The following is a 16,564-nucleotide window of genomic DNA, read 5'->3' as shown; positions in this document are numbered from 1 at the left end:
AAAGGCATATAAAACACAAATTTTTTCTTTCAATGATTCAGATAGAGCATGCAATTTTAAGCAACTAATTTATTATCATTTTTTTTGTTCTCTTGGTATCTTTATTAGAAAGCAGGAATGTAAGCTTAGGAGCCATCCCGTTTTTGGTTCAGCACCTGTTAGGGCTTGCAGATTGGAGATTTTATACTTTCACCTTAAACCAAGCATTCAACTGGGTAAGTTATTCTTTTTTTAGTAAGAAGAATTTGCATTTGTCCAGATACATTTATTTCTTTTATTCCATTTCTTTATTAAATGGTAATTAATGCACTCAGTATATAATGCAAAGGTTAATTCAGATTTCTACATAAACATACACAGTCATTTTATTTGATATTTGCAGGCAAGTAACGATGTATTATTACTTATGCACATTTTGTATTTACTTCATTTATTTTTTCATTTCTTTCTGCACTTAAATTTAAAATAAACCACTATTAAAAATATAAAAGCAATGTAAAATGCTAAACAGAATGCAGGTTATGTTTATAGTAATTGCATGGGGAATAGGTTGTCTTTATAAACAAAATGCATAGAATTTGGTAATTCCCCCATGTGACGGCTCAGATTTGTATTTATAAGCGTTACTATTTTGTTCTGTATACTCGCTACACAAGATTAACAATATTTTTTTTTTTTACATTGTAACCCAGTACAAAAAAATACCTTGATATAAAACACAGATCACACCTGCACATTAAGGACTCTGTATATTAACAAAGAGCTGTGTGTACACATCTCATCTCACAGTAGTATATAAAAAAACAAATAGAATTTACAAGACAACATGCTATTGATTTCAGTGCATGGTGATACACGATAACTTAGCAGTCAGCTACAGAATGAACATTATCTATTGCAGTCGTATTCAAAATTCATCTTCGGAGCTGTCGGCTAGAAGCATTACACGGTCTTGCATGCTATTAAATTCCCTCTGAGTGAACAGAAAACATAGAAAAGAGAAAAAAAGTTACAATCTGCAAGTTCTGAAAGATAAACTTTTTTTTTAACAAGCAAATAGTGTAACTGCATCAAGGTTATCTCATGACAGAACCGGACTTGGTGGCTCTTACGTACCTTCCTTTTATGCCGTTTGAAGCCATTTCTCCTGCGGCGATTCATAATCTCAATGCTGTACAAAGCTACAAGGATGAAAAGCGCTCCAGCAATGCCAACTCCCACTGGTACCAGCATCCCAGACATGTACCCTGCCTGAATAGAAAGTAGCCATCAAATGCATACCCAGCACCCAAGTCACTGTGCATCTAGCAATAGCAGACTGTAATCTCAGAAGATTTTAAACCCAGCACCCAAGTCACTGTGCATCTAGCAATAGCAGACAGTAATCTCAGAAGATTATAAACCTCTTTGGAAGACACAAAAGGATTGAAAGTTTATTGATTTGATGGACAATAATCAGCAAGGGAGACACTTATCTCTGATGGTCACTTTTTTTTAAAAGACTATAAAGTCAAAATAAAACTTACATAATTCAGACCATACAAATTTAAACAATTTTTCATTTTGATTATATTATCAAATTTGATTACTTCACCTTTGTTGAAGAGTAAGCCTAGGTATGCTGAAAGGAGTGTGCACAAGTCTTTAGCTGTCTATGATGGCATGGTTCAAACACTGTTGGCTAAAGACACGTGTACACTCCTGAGCTCACCTAGGATTACTTTTCAACAAAGGATACCAAGTTTAAATGTGACTTTAGTGTACCTTTTCAATTCTCAAATTATTTTATTTTACCTATAGGGTGATGTTAAACCCCAGCAACTGGGATCTAGAGTTCACACAAGTCTTAAAAGGACATTGAACTTTACAGTTCAATATAAATCCATTACTTAGTTTGCTGCAAAATAACTCTGAAAACGGTTGCAAAATGTATCCAAGTAAACAACATTCTGCACAGTGATTGGCTTGTTCAGAGCACAAGTTAATTTAAATCAGTATAATTGGCCACAAAAAAAGGTGACTAGGAAAATGGATTCCAACTTTGCTTATATAGGTGACAAAACATTAAACATTGTGCCAACAAAATGACAGTATTGAAGGACTTTAAAACTGTTTTTTGAAATGCAGTGCTCTCTACGTAGGTTTAAAAACGTGAGTTTAACGTCTGATATATAACATAAAACAACAGCTAAACTAATGTAAAGCTTATGACTTAGTCACTACATACTATAGTAGTTTAACGTCTGATATATAACATAAAACAACAGGTAAACTAATGTAAAGCTTATGACTCAGTCACTACATACTATAGTAGTTTAACGTCTGATATATAACATAAAAACATAATTTATGCTTACCTGACAAATTTATTTCTCTTGTAGTGTATCCAGTCCACGGATCATCCATTACTTGTGGGATATTCTCCTTCCCAACAGGAAGTTGCAAGAGGATCACCCACAGCAGAGCTGCTATATAGCTCCTCCCCTCACTGCCATATCCAGTCATTCAACCGAAACAAGCCGAGAAAGGAGAAACCATAGGATGCAGTGGTGACTGTAGTTTAATTAAAATTTAGACCTGCCTGAAAAGGACAGGGCGGGCCGTGGACTGGATACACTACAAGAGAAATAAATCTATCAGGTAAGCATAAATTATGTTTTCTCTTGTTAAATGTATCCAGTCCACGGATCATCCATTACTTGTGGGATACCAATACCAAAGCTAAAGTACACGGATTATGGGAGGGACAAGGCAGGAACTTAAACGGAAGGAACCACTGCCTGTAGAACCTTTCTCCCAAAAACAGCCTCCGAAGAAGCAAAAGTATCAAATTTGTAAAATTTGGAAAAAGTATGAAGGGAAGACCAAGTTGCAGCCTTGCAAATCTGTTCAACAGAGGCCTTATTTTTAAAGGCCCAGGTGGAAGCCACAGCTCTAGTAGAATGAGCTGTAATCCTTTCAGGAGGCTGCTGTCCAGCAGTCTCATAGGCTAAACGGATTATACTCCGAAGCCAAAAAGAAAGAGAGGTTGCCGAGGCCTTCTGACCTCTCCTCTGTCCAGAGTAAACAACAAACAGGTTAGATGTTTGGCGAAAATCTTTAGTAGCCTGTAAGTAAAACTTCAAGGCACGGACTACGTCTAGATTATGCAAAAGACGTTCCTTCTTTGAAGAAGGATTAGGACATAATGATAGAACAACAATCTCTTGATTGATATTCTTGTTAGAAACCACCTTAGGTAAAAACCCAGGTTTTGTACACAGAACAACTTTATCTGAAAGAAAGATCAGATAAGTAGAATCACAATGTAAGGCAGATAACTCTGAGACTCTTCGAGCCGAGGAAATAGCCATCAGAAAAAGAACTTTCCATGAAAGAAGTTTGATATCAATAGAATGAAGGGGTTCAAACGGAACCCCTTGAAGAACTTTAAGAACCAAGTTTAAGCTCCATGGAGGAGCAACAGGTTTAAACACAGGCTTAATTCTAACTAAAGCCTGACAAAATGCCTGAACGTCTGGAACTTCTGCCAGACGCTTGTGTAAAAGAATAGACAGAGCAGAAATCTGTCCCTTTAAAGAACTAGCTGATAATCCTTTGTCCAAACCCTCTTGGAGGAAGGACAATATCCTAGGAATCCTAACCCTACTCCATGAGTAATTCTTGGATTCACACCAATGAAGATATTTACGCCATATCTTGTGGTAAATTTTCCTGGTGACAAGCTTTCGTGCCTGTATTAAGGTATCAATTACTGACTCGGAGAAGCCACGCTTTGATAGGATAAAGCGTTCAATCTCCATGCAGTCAGTCTCAGAGAAAGTAGATTTGGATGATTGAAAGGACCTTGTGTTAGAAGGTCTTGTCTCAGAGGCAGAGTCCATGGTGGAAAGGATGACATGTCCACTAGGTCTGCATACCAGGTCCTGCGTGGCCACGCAGGCGCTATCAATATCACCGATGCTCTTTCCTGTTTTATTTTGGCAATCAGACGAGGGAGCAGAGGAAACGGTGGAAACACATAAGCCAGGTTGAAGAACCAAGGCGCTGCTAGAGCATCTATCAGTGCCGCTTCTGGGTCCCTGGACCTGGATCCGTAACAAGAAAGCTTGGCGTTCTGGCCAGACGCCATGAAATCCAATTCTGGTTTTCCCCAACGAAGAACCAATTGAGCAAACACCTCCGGATCGAGTTCCCATTCCCCCGGATGAAAAGTCTGATGACTTAGAAAATCCGCCTCCCAGTTCTCTACACCTGGGATATGGATCGCTGACAGGTGGCAAGAGTGAGTCTCTGCCCAGCGAATTATCTTGGAGACTTCTGACATCGCTAGGGAACTCCTGGTTCCCCCTTGATGGTTGATGTAAGCCACAGTCGTGATGTTGTCCGACTGAAATCTGATGAACCTCAGTGTTGCTAGCTGAGGCCAAGCCAGAAGAGCATTGAATATTGCTCTTAACTCCAGAATATTTATTGGGAGGAGTTTCTCCTCCTGAGTCCATGAACCCTGAGCCTTCAGGGAGTTCCAGACTGCACCCCAACCTAGAAGGCTGGCATCTGTTGTTACAATTGTCCAATCTGGTCTGCGAAAGGTCATACCCTTGGACAGATGGGCCCGAGATAACCACCAGAGAAGAGAATCTCTGGTTTCCTGATCCAGATTTAGTAGAGGGGACAAATCTGTGTAATCCCCATTCCACTGACTGAGCATGCATAATTGCAGCGGTCTGAGATGCAGGCACGCGAATGGCACTATGTCCATCGCCACTACCATTAAGCCGATTACTTCCATGCACTGAGCCACCGTGGGGCGCGGAATGGAGCGAAGAACACGGCAAGCATTTAGAAGTTTTGATGGAGCCAAATGAGTACTATGTGCTGGTAGAGACAAGCTGCAATTTCAGATAGGTGTGACAGCTCACCCTCCAGGCAAAACTGTGTAGCTGGTGAGAGATTAAAAAACAAACAAAGAAAGCACTACATGTGCAGACCATTAAAGGTATAACCGTCAATATCTCTTAGATGATACAGATGGGTACTCACATACTCCTGTAGCACACTTATGTGCTGGTAGAGGCAGGCTGTAACTTTATGACAGGAGTAGCAGCTCACCCTAGATGTAGATTCTTGGTTGTGCAGGGGTGTAGATCCCAGTGAGCAATCAGCAAAGGCAGAAGGTAGGAAAAGAACTCCACTCAGAGTACATTTAAAATAAAATGTAGCTATTTATTAAAAACAAAGATAAAAAAACAACACAGCAGTTGTTTATGATGAGTGGATAAAAGGGTATACAGTGGCACCCCTCAAATGCAACGCGTTTCTCGGTTAGAACCGTTTCATCAGTTCTCATCAGTTCCTTTATCTGGTTTGCAGATAATCTTGAAAGGTGAAATCTCCCTTGTGGAGGAGAAGCTTTGAGGTCCAGAAGATATCCCTGAGATATGATCTCCAACGCCCAGGGATCCTGAACATCTCTTGCCCACGCCTGGGCGAAGAGAGTCTGCCCCCTACTAGATCCGTTGTCGGATAGGGGGCCGCTCCTTAATGCTGTCTTAGAGGCAGCAGCAGGCTTTCTGGCCTGCTTGCCCTTGTTCCAGGACTGGTTAGGTTTCCAGGCCTGCTTGGATTGAGCAAAAGTTCCCTCTTGTTTTGAAGCAGAGGAAGTTGATGCTGCACCTGCCTTGAAATTTCGAAAGGCACGAAAACAGAATTTATGTTTACCTGATAAATTTCTTTCTCCAACGGTGTGTCCGGTCCACGGCGTCATCCTTACTTGTGGGATATTCTCTTCCCCAACAGGAAATGGCAAAGAGCCCAGCAAAGCTGGTCACATGATCCCTCCTAGGCTCCGCCTACCCCAGTCATTCGACCGACGTTAAGGAGGAATATTTGCATAGGAGAAACCATATGGTACCGTGGTGACTGTAGTTAAAGAAAATAAATTATCAGACCTGATTAAAAAAACCAGGGCGGGCCGTGGACCGGACACACCGTTGGAGAAAGAAATTTATCAGGTAAACATAAATTCTGTTTTCTCCAACATAGGTGTGTCCGGTCCACGGCGTCATCCTTACTTGTGGGAACCAATACCAAAGCTTTAGGACACGGATGAAGGGAGGGAGCAAATCAGGTCACCTAAATGGAAGGCACCACGGCTTGCAAAACCTTTCTCCCAAAAATAGCCTCAGAAGAAGCAAAAGTATCAAACTTGTAAAATTTGGTAAAAGTGTGCAGTGAAGACCAAGTCGCTGCCCTACATATCTGATCAACAGAAGCCTCGTTCTTGAAGGCCCATGTGGAAGCCACAGCCCTAGTGGAATGAGCTGTGATTCTTTCGGGAGGCTGCCGTCCGGCAGTCTCGTAAGCCAATCTGATGATGCTTTTAATCCAAAAAGAGAGAGAGGTAGAAGTAGCTTTTTGACCTCTCCTTTTACCTGAATAAACAACAAACAAAGAAGATGTTTGTCTAAAATCCTTCGTAGCATCTAAATAGAATTTTAGAGCGCGAACAACATCCAAATTGTGCAACAAACGTTCCTTCTTTGAAACTGGTTTCGGACACAGAGAAGGTACGATAATCTCCTGGTTAATGTTTTTGTTAGAAACAACTTTTGGAAGAAAACCAGGTTTAGTACGTAAAACCACCTTATCTGCATGGAACACCAGATAAGGAGGGGAACACTGCAGAGCAGATAATTCTGAAACTCTTCTAGCAGAAGAAATTGCAACTAAAAACAAAACTTTCCAAGATAATAACTTAATATCAACGGAATGTAAGGGTTCAAACGGAACCCCCTGAAGAACTGAAAGAACTAAATTGAGACTCCAAGGAGGAGTCAAGGGTTTGTAAACAGGCTTAATTCTAACCAGAGCCTGAACAAAGGCTTGAACATCTGGCACAGCTGCCAGCTTTTTGTGAAGTAACACCGACAAGGCAGAAATCTGTCCCTTCAGGGAACTTGCCGATAATCCTTTTTCCAATCCTTCTTGAAGGAAGGATAGAATCCTAGGAATCTTAACCTTGTCCCAAGGGAATCCTTTAGATTCACACCAACAGATATATTTTTTCCAAATTTTGTGGTAAATCTTTCTAGTTACAGGCTTTCTGGCCTGAACAAGAGTATCGATAACAGAATCTGAGAAACCTCGCTTCGATAAAATCAAGCGTTCAATCTCCAGGCAGTCAGCTGGAGTGAAACCAGATTCGGATGTTCGAACGGACCCTGAACAAGAAGGTCTCGTCTCAAAGGTAGCTTCCAAGGTGGAGCCGATGACATATTCACCAGATCTGCATACCAAGTCCTGCGTGGCCACGCAGGAGCTATCAAGATCACCGACGCCCTCTCCTGATTGATCCTGGCTACCAGCCTGGGGATGAGAGGAAACGGCGGGAACACATAAGCTAGTTTGAAGGTCCAAGGTGCTACTAGTGCATCCACTAGAGCCGCCTTGGGATCCCTGGATCTGGACCCGTAACAGGGAACTTTGAAGTTCTGACGAGAGGCCATTAGATCCATGTCTGGAATGCCCCACAGCTGAGTGACTTGGGCAAAGATTTCCGGATGGAGTTCCCACTCCCCCGGATGCAATGTCTGACGACTCAGAAAAATCCGCTTCCCAATTTTCCACTCCCGGGATGTGGATAGCAGACAGGTGGCAGGAGTGAGACTCCGCCCATAGAATAATCTTGGTTACTTCTTCCATCGCTAGGGAACTCCTTGTTCCCCCCTGATGGTTGATGTACGCAACAGTCGTCATGTTGTCTGATTGAAACCGTATGAACTTGGTCCTCGCTAGCTGAGGCCAAGCCTTGAGAGCATTGAATATCGCTCTCAGTTCCAGAATATTTATCGGTAGAAGAGATTCTTCCCGAGACCAAAGACCCTGAGCTTTCAGGGATCCCCAGACCGCGCCCCAGCCCATCAGACTGGCGTCGGTCGTGACAATGACCCACTCTGGTCTGCGGAATGTCATCCCTTGTGACAGATTGTCCAGGGACAGCCACCAACGGAGTGAGTCTCTGGTCCTCTGATTTACTTGTATCTTTGGAGACAAGTCTGTATAGTCCCCATTCCACTACAACGGCAAAGAGAATGACTGGGGTAGGCGGAGCCTAGGAGGGATCATGTGACCAGCTTTGCTGGGCTCTTTGCCATTTCCTGTTGGGGAAGAGAATATCCCACAAGTAAGGATGACGCCGTGGACCGGACACACCTATGTTGGAGAAAATTAGACTGTTTGGCCTTTGATTTGGCCCTGTCCGGAGGAAGGGTATGACCCTCCAGTAATGTCAGCAATAAGTTCTTTCAAACCAGGCCCGAATAAGGTCTGCCCCTTGAAAGGAATGTTGAGTAATTTAGACTTTGAAGTCACATCAGCTGACCAGGATTTGAGCCATAGCGCCCTACGCGCCTGGATGGCGAATCCGGAATTCTTAGCCGTTAGTTTAGTCAAATGAACAATGGCATCAGAAACAAATGAGTTAGCTAGCTTAAAAGTTCTAAGCTTGTCAACAATTTCAGTCAATGGAGCTGTATGGATGGCCTCTTCCAAGGCCTCAAACCAGAATGCCGCCGCAGCAGTGACAGGCGCAATGCATGCAAGGGGCTGTAAAATAAAACCTTGTTGAATAAACATTTTCTTAAGGTAACCCTCTAATTTTTTATCCATTGGATCTGAAAAAGCACAACTGTCCTCAACCGGGATAGTGGTACGCTTTGCTAAAGTAGAAACTGCTCCCTCCACCTTAGAGACAGTCTGCCATAAGTCCCGTGTAGTGGCATCTATTGGAAACATTTTTCTAAATATAGGAGGTGGGGAAAAGGGCACACTGGGCCTATCCAACTCCTTACTAATAATTTCTGTAAGCCTTTTAGGTATTGGAAAAACATCAGTACTCACCGGCACTGCATAGTATTTATCCAGCCTACACAATTTCTCTGGCACTGCAATTGTGTCACAGTCATTCAGAGCAGCTAATACCTCCCCAAGCAATACACAGAGGTTCTCAAGCTTAAATTTAAAATTAGAAATCTCTGAATCAGGTCTCCACGATTCAGAGACGTCACCCACAGACTGAAGCTCTCCGTCCTCAGGTTCTGCATATTGTGACGCAGTATCAGACATGGCTCTTACAGCATCTACGCGCTCTGTATCTCGTCTAACCCCAGAGCTATCGCGCTTGCCTCTCAATTCAGGCAATCTGGATAATACCTCTGACAGGGTATTATTCATGATTGCAGCCATGTCCTGCAAAGTAATCACTATGGGCGTCCCTGATGTACTTGGCGCCATATTAGCGTGCGTCCCTTGAGCGGGAGGCGAAGGGTCCGACACGTGGGGAAAGTTAGTCGGCATAACTTCCCCCTCGACAGACCCCTCTGGTGACAATTCTTTTATAGATAAAGACTGATCTTTACTGTTTAAGGTGAAATCAATACATTTAGTACACATTCTCCTATGGGGCTCCACCATGGCTTTTAAACATAATGAACAAGTATCCTCTGTTTCAGACATGTACAGACTAGCAATGATACTAGCAAGCTTGGAAAACACTTTAAAGCAAGTTAACAAGCAATATAAAAAACGTTACTGTGCCTTTAAGAGAAACAAATTTTGACAAAATTTGAAATAACAGTGAAAAAAGGCAGTTACACTAACAAAATTTTTACAGTGTATGTAACAAGTCAGCAGAGCATTGCACCCACTTGCAAATGGATGATTAACCCCTTAATAACAAAAACAGAATAATAAATGACAAAAACGTTTTTTAAACACAGTCACAACAACTGCCACAGTCTACTGTGATTGTTACCCTCCTCAAACACGACTTTGAAGCCTTTTGAGCACTTCAGAGATGTCCTGTATCATGCAGAGGGAAGCTGAATGTCTCTGTCAGTATTTTTATCTGCACAGAAAAGCACTAAAATAGGCCCCTCCCACTCATATTGCAACAGTGGAAAGCTTCAGGAAACTGTTTCTAGGCAAAAATCAAGCCAGCCATGTGGAAAAAACTAGGCCCCAATAAGTTTTGTCACCAAACATATATAAAAACGATTAACATGCCAGCAAACGTTTTATATTACACTTTTATAAGAGTATGTATCTCTGTTAATAAGCCTGATACCTGTCGCTATCACTGCATTTAAGGCTTAACTTACATTAATCCGGTATCAGCAGCATTTTTCTAGCAAATTCCATCCCTAGAAATATATTAACTGCACATACCTTATTGCAGGAAAACCTGCACGCCATTCCCCCTCTGAAGTTACCTCACTCCTCAGAATATGTGAGAACGGCAGTGGATCTTAGTTACTTCTGCTAAGATCATAGAAATCACAGGCAGATTCTTCTTCTAATGCTGCCTGAGATGAAACAGTACACTCCGGTACCATTTAAAAATAACAAACTTTTGATTGAAGTTAAAAAACTAACTATAATACACCACTCTCCTCTTACTACGTTCATCTTTGTTGAGAGTTGCAAGAGAATGACTGGATATGGCAGTGAGGGGAGGAGCTATATAGCAGCTCTGCTGTGGGTGATCCTCTTGCAACTTCCTGTTGGGAAGGAGAATATCCCACAAGTAATGGATGTTCCGTGGACTGGATACACTTAACAAGAGAAACAACAGCTAAACTAATGTAAAGCTTATGACTCAGTCACTACATACTATAGTAGTTTAACGTCTGATATATAACATAAAACAACAACTAAACTAATGTAAAGCTTATGACTCAGTAACTACATACTATAGTAGTTTAACATCTGATATATAACATAAAACAACAGCTAAACTAATGTAAAGCTTATGACTCAGTCACTACATACTATAGTAGTTTAACGTCTGATATATAACATAAAACAACAGGTAAACTAATGTAAAGCTTATGACTCAGTCACTACATACTATAGTAGTTTAACGTCTGATATATAACATAAAACAACAGCTAAACTAATGTAAAGCTTATGACTCAGTCACTACATACTATAGTAGTTTAACATCTGATATATAACATAAAACAGGTAAACTAATGTAAAGCTTATGACTCAGTCACTACATACTATAGTAGTTTAACATCTGATATATAACATAAAACAACAGGTAAACTAATGTAAAGCTTATGACTCAGTCACTACATACTATAGTAGTTTAACATCTGATATATAACATAAAACAACAGGTAAACTAATGTAAAGCTTATGACTCAGTCACTACATACTATAGTAGTTTAACGTCTGATATATAACATAAAACAGGTAAACTAATGTAAAGCTTATGACTCAGTCACTACATACTATAGTAGTTTAACATCTGATATATAACATATAACAGGTAAACTAATGTAAAGCTTATGACTCAGTCACTACATACTATAGTAGTGTAACGTCTGATATATAACATAAAACAACAGGTAAACTAATGTAAAGCTTATGACTCAGTCACTACATACTATAGTAGTTTAACGTCTGATATATAACATAAAACAACAGGTAAACTAATGTAAAGCTTATGACTCAGTCACTACATACTATAGTAGTTTAACATCTGATATATAACATAAAACAGGTAAACTAATGTAAAGCTTATGACTCAGTCACTACATACTATAGTAGTTTAACATCTGATATATAACATAAAACAACAGGTAAACTAATGTAAAGCTTATGACTCAGTCACTACATACTATAGTAGTTTAACATCTGATATATAACATAAAACAACAGGTAAACTAATGTAAAGCTTATGACTCAGTCACTACATACTATAGTAGTTTAACGTCTGATATATAACATAAAACAGGTAAACTAATGTAAAGCTTATGACTCAGTCACTACATACTATAGTAGTGTAACGTCTGATATATAACATATAACAGGTAAACTAATGTAAAGCTTATGACTCAGTCACTACATACTATAGTAGTTTAACGTCTGATATATAACATTTAACAGGTAAACTAATGTAAAGCTTATGACTCAGTAACTACATACTATAGTAGTGTAACGTCTGATATATAACATAAAACAGGTAAACTAATGTAAAGCTTATGACTCAGTCACTACATACTATAGTAGTTTAACGTCTGATATATAACATAAAACAACAGGTAAACTAATGTAAAGCTTATGACTCAGTAACTACATACTATAGTAGTTTAACATCTGATATATAACATAAAACAACAGGTAAACTAATGTAAAGCTTATGACTCAGTCACTACATACTATAGTAGTTTAACGTCTGATATATAACATAAAACAGGTAAACTAATGTAAAGCTTATGACTCAGTCACTACATGCTATAGTAGTGTAACGTCTGATATATAACATATAACAGGTAAACTAATGTAAAGCTTATGACTCAGTAACTACATACTATAGTAGTGTAACGTCTGATATATAACATAAAACAGGTAAACTAATGTAAAGCTTATGACTCAGTCACTACATACTATAGTAGTGTAACGTCTGATATATAACATAAAACAGCTAAACTAATGTAAAGCTTATGACTCAGTCACTACATACTATAGTAGTTTAACGTCTGATATATAACATAAAACAGGTAAACTAATGTAAAGCTTATGACTCAGTAACTACATACTATAGTAGTTTAACGTCTGATATATAACATAAAACAGGTAAACTAATGTAAAGCTTATGACTCAGTCACTACATACTATAGTAGTTTAACGTCTGATATATAACATATAACAGGTAAACTAATGTAAAGCTTATGACTCAGTCACTACATACTATAGTAGTGTAACGTCTGATATATAACATAAAACAGGTAAACTAATGTAAAGCTTATGACTCAGTCACTACATACTATAGTAGTGTAACGTCTGATATATAACATATAACAGGTAAACTAATGTAAAGCTTATGACTCAGTCACTACATACTATAGTAGTGTAACGTCTGATATATAACATATAACAGGTAAACTAATGTAAAGCTTATGACTCAGTCACTACATACTATAGTAGTGTAACGTCTGATATATAACATATAACAGGTAAACTAATGTAAAGCTTATGACTCAGTCACTACATACTATAGTAGTGTAACGTCTGATATATAACATATAACAGGTAAACTAATGTAAAGCTTATGACTCAGTCACTACATACTATAGTAGTTTAACGTCTGATATATAACATAAAACAGGTAAACTAATGTAAAGCTTATGACTCAGTCACTACATACTATAGTAGTTTAACATCTGATATATAACATAAAACAACAGCTAAACTAATGTAAAGCTTATGACTCAGTCACTACATACTATAGTAGTTTAACATCTGATATATAACATAAAACAACAGCTAAACTAATGTAAAGCTTATGACTCAGTCACTACATACTATAGTAGTTTAACGTCTGATATATAACATAAAACAGGTAAACTAATGTAAAGCTTATGACTCAGTCACTACATACTATAGTAGTTTAACGTCTGATATATAACATAAAACAGGTAAACTAATGTAAAGCTTATGACTCAGTAACTACATACTATAGTAGTGTAACGTCTGATATATAACATAAAACAGGTAAACTAATGTAAAGCTTATGACTCAGTCACTACATGCTATAGTAGTGTAACGTCTGATATATAACATAAAACAGCTAAACTAATGTAAAGCTTATGACTCAGTAACTACATACTATAGTAGTGTAACGTCTGATATATAACATAAAACAGGTAAACTAATGTAAAGCTTATGACTCAGTCACTACATACTATAGTAGTTTAACGTCTGATATATAACATAAAACAGGTAACTAATGTAAAGCTTATGACTCAGTCACTACATGCTATAGTAGTGTAACGTCTGATATATAACATAAAACAGCTAAACTAATGTAAAGCTTATGACTCAGTAACTACATACTATAGTAGTGTAACGTCTGATATATAACATAAAACAGGTAAACTAATGTAAAGCTTATGACTCAGTCACTACATACTATAGTAGTTTAACGTCTGATATATAACATAAAACAGGTAAACTAATGTAAAGCTTATGACTCAGTCACTACATACTATAGTAGTTTAACGTCTGATATATAACATAAAACAGGTAAACTAATGTAAAGCTTATGACTCAGTAACTACATACTATAGTAGTTTAACATCTGATATATAACATAAAACAACAGCTAAACTAATGTAAAGCTTATGACTCAGTCACTACATGCTATAGTAGTGTAACGTCTGATATATAACATAAAACAGCTAAACTAATGTAAAGCTTATGACTCAGTAACTACATACTATAGTAGTGTAACGTCTGATATATAACATAAAACAGGTAAACTAATGTAAAGCTTATGACTCAGTCACTACATACTATAGTAGTTTAACGTCTGATATATAACATAAAACAGGTAAACTAATGTAAAGCTTATGACTCAGTCACTACATGCTATAGTAGTTTAACATCTGATATATAACATAAAACAACAGCTAAACTAATGTAAAGCTTATGACTCAGTAACTACATACTATAGTAGTGTAACGTCTGATATATAACATAAAACAACAGCTAAACTAATGTAAAGCTTATGACTCAGTCACTACATACTATAGTAGTTTAACGTCTGATATATAACATAAAACAGGTAAACTAATGTAAAGCTTATGACTCAGTAACTACATACTATAGTAGTGTAACGTCTGATATATAACATAAAACAGGTAAACTAATGTAAAGCTTATGACTCAGTCACTACATACTATAGTAGTGTAACGTCTGATATATAACATAAAACAGGTAAACTAATGTAAAGCTTATGACTCAGTCACTACATACTATAGTAGTTTAACGTCTGATATATAACATATAACAGGTAAACTAATGTAAAGCTTATGACTCAGTCACTACATACTATAGTAGTGTAACGTCTGATATATAACATAAAACAACAGGTAAACTAATGTAAAGCTTATGACTCAGTCACTACATACTATAGTAGTTTAACGTCTGATATATAACATAAAACAACAGGTAAACTAATGTAAAGCTTATGACTCAGTCACTACATACTATAGTAGTGTAACGTCTGATATATAACATATAACAGGTAAACTAATGTAAAGCTTATGACTCAGTAACTACATACTATAGTAGTTTAACGTCTGATATATAACATATAACAGGTAAACTAATGTAAAGCTTATGACTCAGTCACTACATACTATAGTAGTTTAACGTCTGATATATAACATAAAACAGGTAAACTAATGTAAAGCTTATGACTCAGTAACTACATACTATAGTAGTTTAACGTCTGATATATAACATAAAACAGGTAAACTAATGTAAAGCTTATGACTCAGTCACTACATGCTATAGTAGTTTAACATCTGATATATAACATAAAACAACAGCTAAACTAATGTAAAGCTTATGACTCAGTAACTACATACTATAGTAGTGTAACGTCTGATATATAACATAAAACAACAGCTAAACTAATGTAAAGCTTATGACTCAGTCACTACATACTATAGTAGTTTAACGTCTGATATATAACATAAAACAGGTAAACTAATGTAAAGCTTATGACTCAGTAACTACATACTATAGTAGTGTAACGTCTGATATATAACATAAAACAGGTAAACTAATGTAAAGCTTATGACTCAGTAACTACATACTATAGTAGTGTAACATCTGATATATAACATAAAACAGGTAAACTAATGTAAAGCTTATGACTCAGTCACTACATACTATAGTAGTTTAACATCTGATATATAACATATAACAGGTAAACTAATGTAAAGCTTATGACTCAGTCACTACATACTATAGTAGTTTAACATCTGATATATAACATATAACAGGTAAACTAATGTAAAGCTTATGACTCAGTCACTACATGCTATAGTAGTGTAACGTCTGATATATAACATAAAACAACAGGTAAACTAATGTAAAGCTTATGACTCAGTCACTACATACTATAGTAGTTTAACGTCTGATATATAACATATAACAACAGGTAAACTAATGTAAAGCTTATGACTCAGTCACTACATACTATAGTAGTTTAACGTCTGATATATAACATAAAACAGGTAAACTAATGTAAAGCTTATGACTCAGTCACTACATACTATAGTAGTTTAACATCTGATATATAACATAAAACAACAGGTAAACTAATGTAAAGCTTATGACTCAGTCACTACATACTATAGTAGTTTAACGTCTGATATATAACATAAAACAGGTAAACTAATGTAAAGCTTATGACTCAGTCACTACATACTATAGTAGTTTAACGTCTGATATATAACATATAACAGGTAAACTAATGTAAAGCTTATGACTCAGTCACTACATACTATAGTAGTGTAACGTCTGATATATAACATAAAACAACAGGTAAACTAATGTAAAGCTTATGACTCAGTCACTACATACTATAGTAGTGTAACGTCTGATATATAACATAAAACAGGTAAACTAATGTAAAGCTTATGACTCAGTCACTACATACTATAGTAGTGTAACGTCTGATATATAACATAAAACAGGTAAA

The 16,564-nt window shown here is 37.4% G+C and overlaps 1 protein-coding gene across 1 annotated transcript in view; it reads right to left on the bottom strand.

The window, feature by feature from the left end:
- Positions 1-260: 260 nt before the first annotated feature.
- The window catches only part of ARMH4 (armadillo like helical domain containing 4), a 490,210-nt gene continuing 473,906 nt past the window's right edge, over positions 261-16,564 (bottom strand). Inside the window, exons 7-8 of the mRNA XM_053697321.1 lie at positions 1,117-1,251; positions 261-973 (exon numbers count right to left, since the gene is read on the bottom strand). Of these exons, the coding sequence (XP_053553296.1) occupies positions 908-973; positions 1,117-1,251 (201 nt within the window). The 3' untranslated portion in view covers positions 261-907. The remainder of the gene's footprint in view (positions 974-1,116; positions 1,252-16,564) is intronic.

The sequence above is a fragment of the Bombina bombina genome, chromosome 1 (assembly GCF_027579735.1).
Source record: "Bombina bombina isolate aBomBom1 chromosome 1, aBomBom1.pri, whole genome shotgun sequence".
In the NCBI taxonomy this organism is placed as follows: domain Eukaryota; kingdom Metazoa; phylum Chordata; class Amphibia; order Anura; family Bombinatoridae; genus Bombina; species Bombina bombina.
This window is presented reverse-complemented; position numbering and strand designations above follow the sequence as displayed.